Genomic DNA, 21,059 nt, shown 5'->3' on the forward strand with positions numbered 1-21,059 from the left:
GGTTCAGATAAAACAGAAGAGGTGTCACGTAAACTGTACTGAAAACAGTAGAACTATTTCCACAGGCACTTGCCACCAGACCACTGACCTATGAAAAGTATCTTATGTAATTGCTAATGTAGATCAAGTGACTAAAGCTGTATATTTCAGGTTCATACTTTGAAAAGAGAGCAGTCTGGAGGCAATGTTCTATACCATATTTATCTGAAGTCTAAGCAACGCAACACTTTAAAATTTCCTTGAACAAAGTCAGCTCCTGCATTTCTTGAATCCTGTTGAACTTTCAGTTCAGAAGAAAAAATATGCTTAAATACTAGCTTAATATGACCCTTTTAGCATAGGTTGCTGTTTAAGGAGAATGCTTACTGCACCAGAACATGGAAAATTTTGGAATCTGGTCTATAGTATAAATTATCTGCGGTTTAAGTAATGTTGGTATAATAGTATGGTATTCATCAAGCAACTTGGACGCAATCTTGATTTTCCTGAAAATTTAATATTATGCCCAAACAGACTTACAAATGTTTATTAAGGATGTTGGTATGGATTTTTTGCCTACAGGAAAGTAATGATTGCAAATTCTACTGTGGTTTCACACTATTTAGTATTCTAGTAATCTAAAATGTATTTATTTTTAGAGATCTACAATTTCAGCAAACATCCTATTCCCAGCACCACTTAACTATTAATCTGAAAATTCAACAATCTTCATCTGTAAGATAAGTGATCTTGCATAGTTCCTGACCTAAATGTAGAATGCTTGGACTGTTGCTGTCATTTTGATGTATTGTTGGTATGATTCATTAGCAGTTACATCAAAAACTGTACTGTAAACTGAGATAATTTTACTTAGTATTTTATTTTCCTGTTCATCAAATACCATTATTGTTACATCTTTAATAGTATTAATTTAATAATTTCTAGTAAGCTGGGTTGAACAGTGTTCTGATCTGCAGCACATCGTACTGATACAGTCTAGGAAATTCTTGAGACTGATGACAATTTGAACTTGCTTTGAGTGCTTCCAATCACGCCGACCACTATTGATATATTGTTTTCTTACAGTTTCTTATTTATCTATACATTTGGCTCAATAAAGCAGTATAAAGTCAGGATGGACGGTCAGATTAGAAATTGGCTGGAAACAGAAAGGTGTTGACCTTCTGTATGGCAAAAAAAAATTCAAAAATAATAATAAAAAAGAGAGATTACCCATTGCACTGTTTATGTTTGTTTTCAGGTGATTTTATGCATGCCTACATTCATCTTCTTGTGACAGATCCCTGTATTTTTTGAGTAAGGGTTATCATTTTCCTTTTACAGTGCTTATTAGAATGGTTCATGGCTTATTGTAATCCCTGAATTAGTTACTAATAATAACTAATAGCATTACTAAACACACAGCAATAAATAACTACTTGAAGCAAAGTGAGACAGGCTGTTATAGTCTGGACTGCAATTAAATTTGTATGCTGTGTATCTGTAAAAATCCCACATTTTTAAATTATCTTTGGTACATTATAGGTAAATTATCTTTGTTCTGAGAGTTAAGACTAACAATTTAACCAGTTATCTTTTTGCATAGAATAGAAGCTTATTTTTGCTTCCAATACAGTCTGTATATGTATTTCCACTCATAAGCATCCAAATTGACAAATCTGCTCTTTATCTTGATCGAAAAGATTTTCATTAGTCAGTCTCAGCTCTCTAAGGGAGTAGTCTGTGTTCCTTATTTGTGAAAGTTTGTTATATTAGGTTTGGGGAGGAAAAAAACCCAAAAGCCACCCCCTCCCACTCCCCCCATTCCATTCCCTCTAATAACAGCATTAGCAACACAAGTAAACTTCAGATCATAAAAACTCTTAAACTAGGCAACTTCAGTTTGTCATCGCAACAATACTTAGATGAAAAGGGAAATAAGCAGAGTTTAATAAAAGGTTTCAAGTGTCATTTAAAAAAAAAAAAGATTCTCAGCAGAGGCCAATTATGCCTTCTTTTGAAATATAAACCAAAATGTCTAATATTGAACTGTTAAATATACTGGAGAACTAGTGAATGGTCTTCTTTCTTTGCCTTTATTTTTTTTCTTTTTTACGTAAATCTAAAATGTCACTGAGGCAAATTAAGGGATGAAAGCCCATACTTTGCTTCAGATCTTTTTGATTAGGAATGCTCCAAACCAGCTGCCCTTTGAGATTTAAAATTAAATTAAAAGATATAATTGCTAAAATCCCTATGCCTAAAACAATCTTTGCCATTTACTTAGGGTTTTTAACATAGTTTGTTTAATATATTACTACTGTCACCCCTGCTGTGTTCAGTCATAATCCAATCAACTGCAAGAAAATCATGCAACTGCGTGTAAAACTAGCAAATAAACCAACCCTTTTGGTGTGAATGTCAAGAGCTCCAGTTCTCTCATTCTCAGTGGTGAAACGTAAAGATCAAGGTGTGATTTTTATTGTTTTTTAAATAAATTAATTTCAGACACATTTCCTAGATCAGCTGATTGTTAGTTAATATAGGGATTTTTACAGGTTTATTGCCTGGATTAAAAATTCAACCTCTGCAAAAGCAACTATGCACTTGTTGGCACATTGGAGTTTTGACTCTCTAAATGAGTGATGACTTGTCAAGTTTCAGGAGTTTTGGTTGATGTGTGTCCTTTACAAATTTCAAGGAATATTCCCCAAGGGATTAACTGAAATGTGAATTCCTTTCTTGATGACATTAGAGAATACTTTAAATTCACTTAAACCACTGTATAATGTTCGTTTAGATTAGTATTGGTTGGAACTATAATTGTTATGTTCAGCTTTAGGCAATGCAGTTTAAGAATTAAGTTATATTAATCCCATCTCAAGTATCACTTGCCTGTAGGAATATCGCAGATGGGCATGTTGTACGCGCCATTTTTATGTAAGGTCATGATTATTATGCTTATCTAGGCACCAGTATTTTGCTACACGTAACAAAAAAATGATAATTTGAAGAGCTTGCATTAAAAAGGATGTTACAAAAAGATGCTCAGTACATCCAAGGGAGTTTAGATTCAGTCTCTGTTTCTAATTATGGGAAGCACTTGAATCTAAGTTCTTTTTGTCATTGTTCAAAAAATAACCTTCATGTCAAAAGATACTCAAAGGATGCCTAATATTAAAGTCATAAATATATTGCTACTGAATTCTGTTGGAAGTGTTTTCTATTCATGTAGACATGTAATTAGTCTTGAATGAGTACCCTTTCCTATCATGAGAACCAAGGCTTCAACTTTGGTTTCTGCAGTTAGGAATTATTCTGAGGGTCACTCTCTTCAGATTTGTACAAGATGGAATGAAAAGTGTTTGATTTATGAACAATTTCAAGGAACTGGGAAACCTTTAGAAGTGGCTAGTATGAAAAGGAAGTAGGCAAGAATGGACCCCAAGCAGGAAGTTAATATTGGATAGCCTGAAAGACCATAGCAAAAGGGGGTGTTCCTAAGCCACATAGTAAATTTGCAGAGTCAAGTTACTGAAATAAACTAGTGCAGCATCCTTTCGGCATAGTCAAGTAAGGCAAATATGTCTTCTGATGTAGTCGTTGGTATATTTTATAGTATGAGCATTACTTTTAAAATACAGCAAAGTCATAGAAGTAGGAAGCAATATATCTGAACAGTGTTTAAACTGAGAAACACAGAGCAGCTGAGGTTGTGAGTGGTACTCTGTCAGTTCTGGAGGTGAGGTTCTTTGTCCCAGTCTGAGTCAGAAATTTGGGTTAGGGTTGAGCAAAAGAGGGAGTTTAGAGGTGCTGCTGGAGCGGGGCTGGAATTGGGCAGCCCAAGGAAAATTAGGACAGGCAAGATATATGTACCATAAGGGCCTTTGTGGTGTGGGCCAGAGTTGGGGGCCTTAGACCCAGTCAGATCTGGAAAATAAGATAGGGTTGAGCAAAAGAGAAAGCCTAGTAATATTTCTTGGGGTGGGGTGAAGAAGAAAAACAGAGACTACAAAATAAATTTTGAATGTGAGTCAGCAATATGCCTTTGTTGCCAAGAATTGTAGTCATATCCTGGGCTGCATTAGGAGGAGTGTTGCCAGCAGGTCACGAGAAGTGATCCTTCCCCTCTAGTCAGTACTTGTGAGGCCACACCTGGGGTGCTGGGTCCAGTTCTGGACACCCCAGTACAGGAGCGACATGAACATACTGGAGACCGTCCAGCAAAAGGCCACTAAGATGATGAGGGGAGTCGAGCATCCGACGTAAAAGTAAAGACTAAGAGAGCTGGGATTTTTCAGCCTGGAGAAGAGAAGGCTCAGGGGGATCTCATAAATGTTTGTAAATATCTGAAGGGAAGGTATATAGAAGATGGAGTCCGGCTTTTTTCAGATGTGCCCAGTGACAGGATCAGAGACAATAGGTACACACTGAAACACAGGAGGTTCCCTCTGAACTTCAAGAAACAATTTTAAACTGTAAGGGTGACCAAGCACTGGCACAGGTTGCACAGAGAAGTTGCTGAGTCTTACACCTTGGAGATACTAAAAAGCCATCTGGACATGGTCCTGGGCAGCTGGCTCTGGGTGCTGCGAGCCAGGGGCTTTGGACCAGACCACCTCTGGAGGTCCCTTCCAACCTCAACCATTCTGTGATTCTAGGATGTTTTTTGTAGAATGAAAAGGAGGAGATGGGGAATTGCCATTGGTAAGATATTGTCTACTTTTTCGTCAAGTAATAAAACCTTTCGGTACATCTACTGTTGTCCATAATGTAATATAGCTATAAGACAAACTGATGTGTCTGAATAAAATGATATATTTATATATGGATTAGATATATATAAAATGAGACAATACAAGTATTTTCTTTTAAAAACAAGGACATAAATTTTAAAGGAACAAATGACTTGACAGATTATTTATTATTGTTAATTTAATTATTATAATTAGATTTTTTTCAGTAAGTAAATACGTCTCACTTATCACGTTCATCTTATAAGAGAAGGGAGGAAAATTTCAGTATGTTTCCCAGTACTTTAACAGATAGGATATTTGTAACTGAAAGATATTATTTTCCCAGTTTAAGAAAAGTGACATATTATGGCAATTTTGTCAAAATGTAGGAGGAACAGAACTTGGATATCCTGTAGAGATTTTTTTATCTTTTCTCTAAATTAGAAATCTAGATTATTCTTTTTTCTTGTAGGGCCATTCATTCTGTCTAAGATGCAGGAAAGAGCAACCAGCTAACCTTCCCCTGGCAAATCACATCAGAGGATGGGTGTCCCCATTCCCTGCAGCAGGGAGTCTCCTACTGCTATTATTTACCACTTTCTTGTGATTGTGAGTGACTCAGGCTCACCCACCAGAGAGGATTCGCATCAACTGCAAGAGCAGTGAAACTGTTCTGAAAGTGCAAGTTATCAGGTGGGGCATGAACTTTCTTCGTAGAGTGGGAATTCACCAGCTTCCAGCCTCCATCTTCATGGGAATTTCCCCTTTCCAGCTTCATACAGGCATAGGCTTTTCCTGCCCCTCCACTGCAGTTGAAAGTTCAGGCTCTTGAAGCTGCAAGGTCTAAGAGAAGATCTAGTCAATCTGCTTCTCTGCTCTCTGATGCTGTGCAGTCTGGTGGCCTCTTCCTACAGTTCTTTCACAAGGAAGCACAGCCCCTTGACAACTGCACACCTCCTGCAGGCTTGGAGACCATGTGCCCAGCAAGCCTGATTCCCTGCAGCGTGACATTTTCAGAGTCGCATCCTCCTTCTGAAGCTCTGTCTGGGTCCAGGAGTCTGATAGTGAAGGAAGAGTTACTTCAATGGCTCTTCACATGGGAGCAGCAGGTACATGCAAGTTCCTCTGAGGGTTCCACGAGTGTCCCAACAATCTCTGACAAAGTGCCCAGAAACTCAAGAGGAGACTGAAAACAGAGTACTTTCAACTTTAACCTGGAGAATGTACTCACAGTGATTATTTTATCTAGGCTACTTAAAAATTCAGTCAATATCAATATTGATGATAAGATTCAGGAATGGTTCTTACACAAATGTTTTATTTTGGGGTATGCAAACATATGGCCTGCTACCTTTTTGACTGCAAACAGGCATACAATATGAGAGCTCCCCAATCAGGAATGATGATAAAATATTGAAATATTTATATTAGCAAGTATGAGACAAAGCTGCACTGAGAATGGCCAGTGAGATGAGGCTGGCATTCTATTTGTTTTGCAAGGTGGATGAAGATGGTCATGTTTAGTTTTTATTATTTGTATTATTTTCACTAATTAAATTTGTATATAGAAGATGCATTAGTGCTCATAATAATAAAGTGTAGCTCTGGAAGCCTCAGCACAAGAGGGACATGGACCTGTTGGAGCGGGTCCAGAGGAGGGCCACGAAGATGATCAAAGGGCTGGAGCACCTCTCCTATGAAGACAGGCTGAGAGAGTTGGGGTTGTTCAGCCTGGAGAAGAGAAGGCTCCGGGGAGACCTTATAGCAGCCTAACAGTACCTGAAGGGGCCTACAAGAAAGCTGGGGAGGGGCTGTTTGCAAGGGCATGTAGCCATAGGACGAGGGGCAATGGTTTTAAACTAGAGCAGGGTAGGTTTAGATTAGGCATTAGGGAGAAGTTCTTTACCATGAGGGTGGTGAGACACTGGAACAGGTTGCCCAGAGAAGTGGTGGAGGCCCCATCCCTGGAGACATTCAAGGCCAGGCTTGATGAGGCTCTGAGCAAAAAGATGTCCCTGCTTACTGCAGGGGGGTTGGACTAGATGACCTTTAAATGTCCCTTCCAACCGAACACTAAATTCTAAATTTATATATATATATATGTGTGATCAAGGAATCAGTTTTGTCTGTAACTTCTCTCACCTGAAACACACTCTACTGACAAAAAAAAATGACAGGTGTTTGTGTGGACTTATAATGTATGAGGTTTGCATCTTGAAGTACATATTGCTGAGCTCTGTTCTGAAAGATAATAAAGTACATGGTTCATTTTTCATGTGCATTAGTAACTTACTTGATCAGGACATGTGGACATGTTTGATATATTGCCTGGCTATAAAAATGAATATGTATTTTGTGTTTGTTCTCTTTAACCCATGGGTGAAAGCCTCTCATTTTCCAAGACAGCCTACCATTTGGCTTATATCTCAATGGAACTGTTTTCTTATGTAAGAAGACTTCATTCTTCAGTATTGTCTGGAAAAAAATCTTTAATGTTATGTAGCTATTAGAATGTGTGCCATCGTCTCTCTTCCCCTGGATACATTCACTAAAATAAAGGACACAATGTGTGATTTTTCCACATAGTATGAGTGTGAATGTTAATTTCAGTATTTCAAGAATATGTCTGATACCAGATTACTCTTTTTTTATATATATATGAAAAAGAAAAAAACCCAAAAATAGCAAAAGGGAGCCTTTGTTGTTTGGTGGTCTTACTTTTTTGTTTGTTTACTTTTGTTTTACTTTAATTTATGATTCGTATTTCCTTTTAATACCACTTTGTCTTCTGGAAAACTGATTTTCATATTAGTTTAGGGGTAAGTACACAGGTATTTTGTAGAAATTCTTTGTTAGTCAGTAGCTTCTGATTATGTACACTAATGAATTGGCAGCAGCACTTCATAAAGCTTACATATTTCCAAAAAAATTATATTAATTTTGCATTTTAAATATGCCTTCTGTTGATACCACACAGCTTTGATATATATCCTGGCAATAAAAATGAATATATTGCCTGGCTATACTGATCACCAGCTATTAGAGAAAGACTAAGGAGATACAGTCAGAAAAACAAGGACCCTGACTTCTTGTGGCAGAATTTATTTATTTATTTGGGTTTTTTTATTATTTTTTTCTAAAAAGGAGTAATATATTTCAGGGTACTATCTTTCAGACTCTTATATGTAGGGCTGTAGAATTAAGGACCACAGCTTTATGGAGCTACTGTGTCTTGAAGAGATTGCAGATGCTTTTCAGTGGATCTAGTTTTGTTAAGGCTCATTGAGTTTAGCTTCAAAATGAAATACCTGTAGCAAGCTTCTTAATAATCAATATAATTATTTAAACACTGTAGAGTATTGTCTATGTAAGATGTATTTTCAGTTTCTGATAGGAGACCTGTCAATCAACCTGGTTACCACCAAATTTTGGGCACTGCAAGTGTTGTTATTATACACACTTTTTTCAGCCTGAAGATAGTACAAGTGCAGACTTCTTTCTCCTGCAGGTTTTTTCTTTTCATTTCATTTGGTGGACCTAGATTTTAGAAGGAAAGTGAATACTTCTCTTCAGTCTTAAAACCTAACTGTAATTATCATTAGAGGCCATAGTTTACCTGACACATTTACTGTTCTTCTCCATCAACAGTAAAATCTGTTTTATGGGCCAGTAGGGATACAGGATTTTTTATTTTCTTAATATTATACTAGATCAGGGAGAATCTGAGATAGGGGCATGGACCTGTTGGAGCAAGTGCAGAGGTGCACGAAGATGATCAGAGGGCTGGAGCACCTCCCCTATGAAGACAGGCTGAGAGCATTGGGGTTGTTCAGCCTGGAGAAGAGCAGGCTCCAGGGAGACCTTAGAGTGGCCTTCCAGTACATAAAGGGGGCCTATATGAAAGATGGGGAGGGACTCTTTATCAGGGAGTGTAGTGGTAAGATGAGAGGTAACGTTTTTAAACTGAAAGAGGGTAAATTATTTCAGATATTAGGAAGAAATTCTTTACAATGAGGGTGGTGAGGCACTGAATAGGTTGCCCAGAGAAGTTGTGGACACTCCATCCCTGGGAGTGTTGAAGGCCAGGTTAGATGGGGCTTTGAGCAACCTGGTCTAGTGGAAAATGTCACTGCCCATGGCAGGGGGGTTGGAACTAGATGATCTTTATGGTCCCTTCCAACTCTATCCAACTCTAACCATTCTATGATTCTATGTAATTATGTAAATATGAAAATAGACACTATGCAGGAGAAAATACAGATAAAATAGCACAAGATGTATCAGAAAAAAAAATCATACTCTTATTTGTTTTTAAATATTCATTCAAATATTCATGCTTTTCTGGCAAGCTTGCAAGAATGTCTACTTGACAGAATTGTCCTTACATCTTATGGCTATCAGAGATTTCATTGATAACATGCATTTGTATATCTTTATTCTAACAGTCCTTTCTACTTCTAACTGCTTTCCGTGATACTTTTTGTAATAGCTTGTTATTCATGTATGAAAATATGAAATAAGTAAGCAATACTCTACAACTTGATAGACATTGACAGTTTGGATATTCCTCTAGTCTCAAACTTTTTATGAATTGTGATTACACTGCAAAACTGGAAAAACTGGCTGCTCATGGCCTGGATGAGCATACAATCTGCTGGATCAAGCACTGACTGGATGGGCGGTCCCAAAGAGTGGTGGTCAATGGAGTTAAATCCAGCTGGCGGCCAGTCACAAGTGGTGTTCCTCAGGGCTCAGTGTTGGGACCATTTCTGTTTAATGTCTTTATTGATGACCTTGACAAGGACATAGAGTGTATCATCAGTAAGTTTGCAGATGACATGAAGCTAAGCGGGAGTGTTGATCTACATGAGGATAGGGAGGCTCTACAGAGAGACTTGGATAGATTGGACCGATGGGCCAACGCTAATGGAATGAGCTCCAACAAGGCCAAGTGCCAGGTCCTGCACTTGTGCCACAACAACCCCATGCATCGCTACAGGCTTGGGGAAGTGTGGCTGGAGAGCTGCCTGGCAGAAAAGGACCTGGGCATTCTGATTGACAAGCGGCTGACCATGAGCCAGCAGTGTGCCCAGGTGGCCAAGAGGGCCAATGGCATCCTGGCTTGTATTAGAAATAGTGTGACCAGCAGAAGGAGAGAGGTGATTGTTCCCCTGTACTCAACACTGGTGAGGCCACACCTTGAGTATCGTGTCCAGTTTTGGGCCCCCCAATGCGAGAGAGATATCGAGGTGCTGGAGCGAGTGCAGAGGAGGGCAACAAAGCTGGTGAAGGGCCTGCAGAATAAAGCGCGTGAGGAGCGATTGAAGGAGCTGGAACTGTTTAGTTTGAGGAAGAGGGGGCTGAGGGGAGACCTCATCACTCTCTACAACTACTTGAAAGGACATTGTAGAGAGGCTGGTTTACAGTGAAAATGAGTGCATGATGTGTTGGTATTCTTTTTACTGACCTCAACAGTTTAGATAGGTAAAAGTAGGTACTCTGAATTTTTAAAATTATTTTCAGATAATTAGTGAAAGTAGATTTTTGGACAGGGATTATGGATAATTCTCTCTCATAGTCATTGACAGAAGACCTTTTTGCTTGAATGCATAGTAGATTCTCCTGAACAGCAAGTGGTTGATGTTAAGCAATTCTTCATATCAATTCATTGTTTTAAGTGGGGCTCCATCAGACACATCGCAATCCATGCAGATGTTACATTTGAGATACGAATGCAGCAAACAACATCTGAAATATCAGGACTACCATGTCCTGATATGCATGTTAATGTATACTGTTAAAGCTGCATTAAGGATTATTTAAGACGGACACTATTTGTAGCTTTTCAGCGAAGAAGTTAATGTTTAGTTAATATAATACATAGTCCATATCAACTTGAACTTATAAGAAACTGATAAAAGCAGTGCTAGAATCAACATGGAAAGAAAGATCTGTTGATCAAGGGTAATTTTCCCCTCCTTACTCTCAGCGTTTTCCTCTTCTTGAACTTATTTATGCCTCTCTGCATATATTATTTGTAATTTTTGTAATTTTTCAGCCTTTAAGTTTTTTATGTATCTACGGACAACTTATATTCCCACATAAAATCACTTGTGGTAAATTATTCATACACACAAAAGAGTTTTCTCTCTGTGCAGATGGGGAAGAGAAAAATAAATGCCACTATCAGCAACTTTTCTTTAATGTCAACATAGTGCAATGATATCAGCTTGCAGCAGACTTATACATTTGAGTAGTACCAGAATGAAGAAATATTTGATTACTAACCGTGTTGGTGCTTAGATACATGCACTGTTATGAATATAAGCATTCATTAAAAAGTTCAATTTGTTGCAAGGCTTGGCATCTCAAGATATTGTCAGGCACAATAACATTTATCATACTTTCAGTATAGTTTCTGATGGACTAAATGGTGTTCTTGGCAGACTTGCTCACAATAAGGAAAAAAGCAGAAAAAATTTATTTTGTCCCATATTGAATATTGAAGTGCTTGTCAAATAAAAAGGTATCCAACATTTGTCTTCCCTTTCCTGTGGAAGGAGTGCTAAGGATTCTAGTAGTCTTTGATTACTTCTTTTACATGAAAAAGGAAAAGAATTCTAGAAACAGTCACATATACTGTAAATAATCATTGCAAAACTGCCTAGTGTCACACATGGTAAGTAATAGTTTGGCTTGCCAGCAAAAATCACAGCTGTGCACAGCAGTGCTGGGCTTGGAAGCAGGCAGGCTGATGGGTTTCCTTTCAGACCTAGGAGCTTTTGCAGTTGTTGCCAAGGTCTTACAGATTTCTAGCAGTAGAAACCTGAAAACAAATGAAATAAAATTGTGAAGAAAAAAAAACAACAAACAAACAACAACAAAAAAACCCCAAAACAAAATAAAGGGTATAGTGCAGGTAATGAAGATTCTTAAAAGTATTTCCTATCAACTTGGACATGGGCATCTTGCTTACATGAAGTCTGTCTTCCTCTTACACCTTTCCAAAAGAGAGGTATGCAGTGGGATGAAATCTTTGTCATCTAAGATATTTTGTAGACACTTCTGACCTAAAACCAAAAGGGAAATCAGAAAATCAGATTCAGCAATCTAACTAATTTCTTCTGCTTGTGTATAATGTTTCTTTGAAGATGCTTCTGCCTGTGTTAGGTTTTTCCTGATCTTTCAGTACAGACCTTTTTTTTTTCTACCAGTTATGCTGAGAGAATATCTTCAACAGTTTGATACCATTCCTTTTAGAATATTGATTAAAAGACCTTCAGACCCAGTGTTATAACTATGCTACGAATTGTAACGATGTTTCACAATGCACTCTTAATGAAAAAACATGATGCTTCCACTTGATGGTAGACTCTTCAGGCAGAGCTTTTTTTTTAATTCATTTGATCCAGTCTACCTAGGTGCTGTATTTAAGGAAACTGCACTTTTGCCATTCCTTCTAGTAGCTGCAACACATTCAGTACTTTAGAAGTTGACGACATCTTATAAATAAACAAAGCTACCGCTAGTAAAATGGCAGATTCTCTGTCCTCACATTCTTGTCAATATGCAATAACTTGGGACATAGTTGATAAAACTGCACAACTGTTGAATTCTTGGCTCTGGCTTTCAAAAGGTCATTGGATGTGACTTTTTTTGAGGGACAGTATTCCTGTCTCAGTTAGAGAAAAGGAACATTTTCTTCAGAAACAAAGAGCTTTCTTCTACTGAGTTTCGTAAGTAACTGCAGGGAAAAGATCTTTAAGAGTCAAATTCACTAATACCTTTACGAAGCTTTATAGTTATTTCAATAAGTTTTCTTTTTAAGGAGAGTAACATGATCCTTAATTCATAATCAACCTGTGGCTTATTAAATTTTCAGTTCAGTGTGTCTCTTGCTTTGCACTTGTAGAATAATTTGTAGTGTAATAGCAGTTGAAATTGACCTCCATGTACAATATAGTGAGTATATCAAGAATCTTGAAAATGTGTATTCATTCACCCTGCTTTTAAACCTGAAAAAGCCCTGTGCAGCCATTTAAAACACAAAAAAAGCATATTGATTTTAAATTTTCATTTTTAATCTATGCAAGCTGAAACAGATGTTTTACAGGTATTTGAGTGAGGCTGCCAGAGGTTTCTTTTTATTAGTTTAAACAGGAATTCTTGCCTCTTTGGATCACAAGTCTGTAGGACATATTTGGCTTGTCTGTAGATTACTAGTATGAAGACAGATAGTTTTAGAATGTAATGTTTTTATGTGGTTGAGTAAGGTTCAGTTTGTAAATAAGTAAAAGAAATTCTTCTGTTTTCAGTAAATTCTGCTGTGGAAAAGGCCTTGCATATAATGTGAAGTATCTTGTGTGGAAAATTTTTATTTAAGACGTTTGGAGAATATTTCTCAGAAAATGCTGTTTTTAAAAAGTGCCAGTTTTGTAAAAGAAAAACCTTTTGCAGGGCGAATTTCTACTTGAATTGCCACTTTTTGTTTCTGATATCATTGTCAGTCATATCAGTTTTTGATATAATTTTCATTGTCAGTCAGATCAAATCAAAACTACAGCTTTTAACCATAATGCTTTTGTTCTGTCCGTCTCTATTTTAAATGCTTCCTTTGGAAAGCTGGAGTTCATAACTCTAAGTACACTTTCCTACCTTTTCCCAAGTTTTATAGGAAGCTAACAAACTTTGCCCTAAAACCAAACAAAAATTGCTGCTTTCTTAATATCCCTTGCTCCTGAGTGGTGTGTGAAAATTTTCTGGTTTCCATCTGAATTCGTATTCATTGTTACGTTTCTTCTTCGTCATCCTTCTTTTTGCTCTCATTACTCCCATTAAAAATGGGTAGGCATCCATCCTACTCCATCTTCCCTGGACCAGAAAGAAGGAGAAAAGTCATGTTTCAAATAGAACATTTTGAGCCTCAACCTCTGTTACGTTACCTTAAACTGAACTAGAGCATTAAGATTTTCTCACTAATGAACTGTACCAAGAGGAGTTCCTTTTTCTTTGTCTGTTTTTCTCAGGGCTCTGTCTTTCATGTTAGTCATAAAATGGTGTAGGTTAACTCTAAGACGTAATTATCCCATTTCAAAAGGTCAGTATACCGTACTTCATTTCCACCATTCACCTTAGCAATTATCCACTTCACTGACAGTACCTTGACTTCACTCAATGCTTCTATTGAAAAGTAAAATTCAGTGCAAGTTTGTGGAGACATTTTCTGGAGAGAAATTGCACACATTTGAAGGGAAAATGAAACATCTCAAGTTTTTTTCACACGTTCCAAATTGTTTCTTAAGCTTTCAATTCCTTTATAAATCAGAATCTGTAGTTCCACCCTAGAGCATCTAAGATACTTATTCTCTGTACACATATGACAATTTATATTTTACATGGAAAAAAAACCAAACCAACCCTGAAATTCTTTTCAATGTAGATGTGAGATAGATATCACTGCTATTCAATCAATTTGCATCTTTTAATTGAAGTTTCAGTAATAAATTTAAAAATGAAAAATAAGTATTACTGTTCCTGTGAAATGTTTTTGTTTGGAAAGTGAAAGGAGACAGTAGACTTTAAGGAAGCAACAGATGAATTTAAAGGGCGTATTTTTTTCATGTAATGAAGGGTGGAAAGAAAATTTTTAAAATGCCAGGTTCCCTTTAAAAAAACACAGGAATGTGTCTATGTGTATACACATATACATACAGGTATATATTTATAGACACATATATACACACAAAAATTTCATTAGGTAAGTTCAAAACAGCTAATGCTTTTTGAATGTTTGCCCTGTGTTACTTTTTCAATAGCATCTGTCTCAACTTCCTTACTGAGGAAAGTTCCTCTAGCTGTTCTCCTCATCTTGCTGTATTAGGTGTCACAACACTTGTTTTCCGTGTCTGCATAGCGGAAAGGAAAGCGGGTCTGCACAAGTTACTTGCACCATGCACGAGGTGATTTTCAGCCTTTTGAAACTGCGTAGCATGGAGTAGATTGAAAGATCCCGGGATGCACTCAAGCTCAGTGAGGGGGAATAGGTCCCTCACAAGCAACTCCAGTTGTACAGTTACGAAAGAGCCTACAGAGCCCATTGGTATATGTAACTACTCTTTTTTTTTTTTTAAATGAAAACGTTAGTTTCTCTAAAGGCGAGGTCATAATTGGAAAATAAGGTTGGTGAATTTTTTCAATTGAAAAATGAACAACATTCCAAATCTTGTTTCTAGAAGGAAAGAGATCCCTGAAGCTTTTTTTGGTTTTCTTTTGGTTCGTTTTAATGAGAGGAATATGTTCTCAAAAATCTGAGTTAACACCTAGCATTGCCTTTAGTCATTACATTTAATCTTTTCCAGAAGCTAAAGCACCAAGTAATAAAAAGACCCTTCTTACAACATCTCAAAGAGGGCTGAGAAGACTTGGGTTCATTCCAAAAGATCACAACCCTCCAAGATTTTTTTGCACAAAATTACATTAAAAAGATCATTAAATACTTAATTTTGCTTGTTCTTCCTAACTTAATTCCAGACCTGATTTTTTGCTTTGCTTTAGCCTCCCTTCTCATTTTGGAAGAATGATATGAACAATAGAGAAGCAACTTTCCAAAGCGTTAAAGTTTATATGTTTTATATGAATGGACCTTCTTCTCTTATGTAAAAATACAACTCATAGAAGTTAGAAAGATTTCAATTACAAACACAGTAGTGCGATCCTTGAATAGGACATTACTGCTGTGAATATCTGTATTTCATCTTTGAAGCAAGGTGAACAGCAAGAGAATGTAACATTGTAACTTCTAACTCAAAAAAAAAGTGTAATCAAAAAACCTTTCTTTTTATATGGATTCAAATGCACACTAAAAGCTGTAATAATGCTGTACATTCACAGGTATTCTGAGGCCTTTGTAGTGAACATACTGTTGCTTCTATCATGAGCAACCATTAAGCTATTAATATGTTTTAGTTCCTCATTAAATTAAAAGAGTGAAGGTAATTCGTGGAACAAGTACCTGAACTTGCATAGGAAATATTTCTCACACCACATACATGCAGTACGCTTACTGCTTAAAGAGTTAAGACTTGCTTAAATTATTTTCAAAGTATGACTGAGTACAAATCGATAAGTAAAACTGGTTTCATGTATGTCATTGGAAAAATATTGTAAGCAGCAAATATTTTTCCTTCGTTTGAATTTTTGTTCTGCAAAAATCAACATGTATCTTTACACATGCTCTTTTTTCTGCATGACATAAGTATCCTGCTTAAATACTGCAATGACCTGATTAATTATCTATTAATATAAACATTTGTAAAAATTAATGTAAAATAATATTCTTTAAGTCTCAATTTTGCATCATCCTTTACTTTAGGAAGATTAATTAGCAAAGATGTTACCAACAAATACTTGGTCAGTAACTTTCAGTTATTTTCATACTTTAAAAGAATAATAAATTCTCTTTCATGGCCTTTTTAATAGCAATATCTGAGTTTTCTACTAAATGAGTTAAGATATATTATTTCAAACATAATTAATTTTATTTTATTAAAGATAATATATGTTGAAAAGTTCATACAGAAATATGAGACTAGTCAGTTCAGGAACAGCTGTGTTCCTCATTAGAAAAAAACAGAAATAGGGGTATAAAAGCTGTTTTCTGCAATCTATATTAAATTCATGTGAACCTCTCCTGTCTGTTTTAAATGCAAATATGTAGATATTTGCAATATAGCTCCATCAAGGATGGGATCTGGAATATTCAGATTAAAAGCAGCCCTGAGGCAAAGAGAGAGTTCTCTCTGCTGGCTCTTCTTCCAGCTCTTTACAAAAGTTCACACCAAGCAGCTGGACTTGAATGCTGCCAGCTGAGGTCCTGGAGCTGGAAGGGCCCTGACAGGGATTTTGGGGTGTTAATGGGATTGGGAATGCATTGCACAGGTGTGGGAGACAAATTCTGCCTACTCAAGAGAAGGCTGATCTTTTTAGCAAGGAGTGACGAAATTACATATGATGACTTTGTGAAGTTGGTGTTCTGACTTGAAATCTGAAAGTTGGGATCTGACACCTCACTTTTTTTTTTTTTGCACATTCTTTACCAAAGAGGAAAAAGAGCAAATACTTCCTTTGAGAGCATTATATGAAAAGTGTTACTTGGAATAAGCATAAGGTATAGTTTGGGAGAACTCTAATGAACAAGAAATCAACCCTAATTACTAACACTCTGAAAATCAGTATTTCAGAAAATACAAGTTCTAGTACTTTGCTGGACAACAATTTATAATAAAATCAATTTTAACAAAATTGTCTATTCAGGATTTTGTACAAGTTAGTATTTTTTTTCTGACTTTATTATGGAGTTCTTTAGGTACATGGTATATTAGATATTTAAATTCATCATTATTGAAGCTTGCAGACATCTTGGGTGCAATGAATTGAAATTTTACAGACACAGAGATAAGTAAATTTACCTTTGACATCAGATCTTGGTTTGGTAGTCATCGTGTGCTTAATTACTTGACTGAAATGCAACCTTCGATGACTTTGTGATTTCTCTCTACTATAAGTCTGCCAAAAATGAATTGGTATTGATTTGTGTCATCACTGTGAAAGGTGAACTTTCAGGCTTAGAATTTGAGTCCTGTCTTTTGGCAGATGCTTTGCAAGAACACAGGGCTTTTTCACGTTTCAGATCTTTCATGGGTACTTGTAAGACATCATGCCTGCATATTTATTCAGAAAAAATATGGGGTTTGTTACTGTAGTCCAGTAGATGGTATCTGAACAACTATAAAGCTTCACATTTTGGTGGGGAGGGTGGGGGAAGAGAAAAAAGATTTGGTGTTAAATAGAGGTATGTGATCCCTTCATTTCCAATTCTTGTACAGAAATTCAGTGGATAGAGTTTAAAGACCACATTAGGAACACATGAGCATCTAATATTGTCTTGTGCATTGGAGTAAACATCTTGTACTCTATCACAAGTGGATAGACCATGCCAAAATAAATTCTTTCCCCCTACTTTACTCAGTCTTTTGGGGAATCCTCTAGCTTATCATATATAGAATACTAGCTAGAGAAATATCTGGAAAAATATTATCATTATTAGTAAACAATCACTTGCTATTTTCCATTGAATATGATTTTTGTCCTTACTAAAGAGACTCAAAGAGCATTTCTACTTTCCTCTGAAAATCTGAATGAGCCTCTGTAACTTCAGAGAGTTTCTAATTGTTTTTATTTGCTCAGAAATAAGGTGGGAACAGACAAGTTTACTATTTGATTTATCTGGATAATCACATTGTTGCAATTCAAAGGGTCTGAATTTTGTTTCTCTGATAACCTGTTTCTATGTAACACCTCATTATCTTTGCTTCATGTTCAGTAGCTTTTCATTATTTGGCAGAAATTGATTTTAAAATAAAAGTAACCAATATCTGAAAAAGTACACCTCTCTGGCTCTTTCTAAATCCTTATTGGCACGGATAACCTGTTTCTTCAATGAAGAAGTGTCTTGCACTTGCCAGTCTCCACTGTTACCAAATAATCAATTTCAGTTCCCACAGAACTGAAAATTGTAAAGTTCTTAAAATTTTGACTTTTATGTATTATTGTTTCTCTTCTTTTTTTTTTTTTCCATCTCAGTTGAAAGAACTGGAATCTTTCATTTTCAGTTTTTAATCTATCTTAATCTCTTTTAATCTTCTCATAAGTACCAGATAATAATAACGACAACTTTTCAATAATTTCATAAATAACCTTCTGATAAAATTCTGTTAGTTCCTGATAAGTACCTGTTTTGTGGTATAAAATCAATTCATTTAAGCATTTTTTCTTTTGAAATCTGAGGAATGTTTCACACATTCTTGACAAAATTTCTGCCTAATTGTAATGGAAGAGTAAATAAAATAAGTTGTTAGATAATTATTTTATATGACTTAGTAACATGGCTTTTTGTTGATGTATTTAATTCCTTTTATATGTGCATTAGATAAATTAATTCAGAAAGCTTGGTTACCCTAAATTAAGGTTGCAGCATTGGCCATAGATGTTACTATTTCCCTTAAGACTATTAAGTGTGACCTCAAGAAAGACAGTAGTGTGAAAACTTAAAAATCCTTCCTCGAGTTATTAGGATACAGGTTTCTAGTACTGAAGAGATACTTTAGAACTCCTTCAGTTTAATGAATATTCATTATAGTCCTTCTAAGGTGTAAACAGACTATAACTAAAAAAGTGCTGATTTTTCATCTTTTGGTAAATAAAAAGTGAACTTTGACACTGTCAGACCAAAATCAATCTCACTGTTACTTAAACCAAATTCTTTTATTAATATTTTTTAATACTATTGTTCCATAAATAGCAGGGAAAGGAGTAAGATTTGGTTACGTGTTACTATATTAAACCATTTGCTGGTGCTTTACTTTTCTAGAAGTACAAATAATGAAAAATTTATTCTTCTGGGTTTTTTCTTTTCAAATTCAAGTACTTAACTTTATGAAACATGGAAAACTTATATCTTGGACTGATTCCTAAGATGCCCACCTTACTCTGAGTTGAGGCCATAAGGCCAGATAAAGAACAGGGGTTTATAACTATTTTATTCCTCTTTCTTTTTTCTCTCTTTCATTTAATCTTCCTCCCACCCCAACCCTTCCCAGCAGGAACGAGTGCAGTTTGAGAATGCCTCTGAATGGGGAAAGAGAGAGATACCTGAAGCAGAAAAGCAAACTTTGGAAGGAGAGAACAGAAGATTGGAGTTGCAGGTAAAAGAAATTCAGGGACTTCTGGAGACGAAAAACAAAGCAACACTAACTAAATCGAGCTGTGATCACCAAAATGCACAAAGTAAGCTGCTGGTTAAAAATAAGGTATGTGCATTGCTTAGTTTGATTACTTGGGGAGCATTCCCCAAAAAAATTACTATTTCAAAATGTCAAAATGTGTCCCTAAAACAAGGCTTGTGCAAGACAGAGCAGCCCTGTCTGCACCTCAGACCTGGACAGTTAGAAATCAGTGACTTTGAATTTCTGTAGGGTATGGAAACAGAAAGAAGTATCTTTTCATTTTTAAAAGGAGCAGGAGGAAATGACAAGTCTGACAAGATTGGGAGCAAAAATGAAGACTGGAAGGAACAGAAGAGATTAAGTAAGCTTTGGTAGCTACAGAGTCCTGATGAAGGTCAACCAAAAAAAAGCTGTGAGAAATCATTTCTGTCTTGCTGACTATTGACTCCTTTCTTAGGGAAGAGAGAACTGAAGGAAGAGCTTTATTTCTTATTTTTTATTCCTCTAAAGATCTATTCACTTCTAAACCTTATTGTACTGCTAAAATTGATGTGATAAATTATTCAGAGACCTTTAGCTGTGGGTATTTCCTTTACTTTATGGTTTTCTATGGCAATAATTAAGTAGTAATCCAGAAGGCTCCCACTTCCATTGAGACTCTGAAAGCTGTGTAAGAGAAAACAAAAGAAAAAAAACAATCCAACCAATCAGTAAATGTACCTACTTGATGTTACAAGTTGGGCAGTGATAAACAGTAACGTTTTTATTTGCTTAAATAAGAAACAATTTAATGTCATTCATGTGCATTTAATGTTGAATAATAGAAGTCTGAGTAACTGGGACCAGATTTGGGGTATAGTTACAAGAGGTAATTTATCCTGCAAAAGATTGAGAGGTTCTGTACTTGATGTCTGCTTTTAAATGTGATGATATGATTTTTCTATATTTCTGTGATGGCTTAGGAATAGCAAATTGCAATTCACACATATAGCTCACCTTTATAAAATATCTTACATAACAAACACCTGCTTTTGATTTTCCTTTACTAGTATTTATTTTATATCATATATCACATCATATCATACCATATCATATCAGCATTTTCATGATTTCTTTGTAATGCGAGTAATTTGAGGTTAGAAATGTGGCCAGAAAGATGCTCCTCTGCTAAGGCATGTTACTGTACTTAAAATATCTTTTATTTATATTGGTGTGATGGATTGTTTGTTTGTTTTTTAAAATGTTACTTGCATAGAATATTAGACATCTGCGATCAATTCTGTCTGTTAGATCACACCTCTAACTCACACAACCACAACTTTTTATCAAAGTCAAAAGGCAGAAATGGATCTCAGTTTCCTTGTCATAAAAGTGAATGTCCCTGCAATGTCAGCCTTTTCATAGCTGATGATTTTAGGATAAAATCGTTTTCAAAACTATTGATCATCAGCTTAAAAGAGAAAATTAAAAATTTTATTTTAGTGTCAGCTGAAACTATGTGATCCAACATCTGGTGGATTAGGAACATCCAAAGACTAGCGTGGGAACTGATTTGTTTGCA

At 36.0% G+C, this 21,059-nt stretch overlaps 1 protein-coding gene across 10 annotated transcripts in view; it reads left to right on the plus strand.

Annotated features, from left to right (window-relative positions):
* CCDC102B (coiled-coil domain containing 102B) overlaps positions 1 to 21,059 on the plus strand; it is a 181,384-nt gene that overhangs the window by 41,257 nt on the left and 119,068 nt on the right. For 5 of the 10 annotated variants that reach the window (XM_054192308.1, XM_054192309.1, XM_054192303.1 and 2 more), the window contains one exon: positions 19,373 to 19,582. In XM_054192308.1, coding sequence (XP_054048283.1) covers positions 19,373 to 19,582 — 210 coding nt within the window. Of the gene's footprint in view, positions 1 to 19,372; positions 21,050 to 21,059 lie in introns of those variants that run through there. The other 5 variants (XM_054192310.1, XM_054192311.1, XM_054192306.1 and 2 more) reach the window with 5 other exon arrangements.

The sequence above is a fragment of the Rissa tridactyla genome, chromosome 2 (genome assembly GCF_028500815.1).
Source record: "Rissa tridactyla isolate bRisTri1 chromosome 2, bRisTri1.patW.cur.20221130, whole genome shotgun sequence".
NCBI classification, from domain to species: Eukaryota; Metazoa; Chordata; class Aves; order Charadriiformes; family Laridae; genus Rissa; species Rissa tridactyla.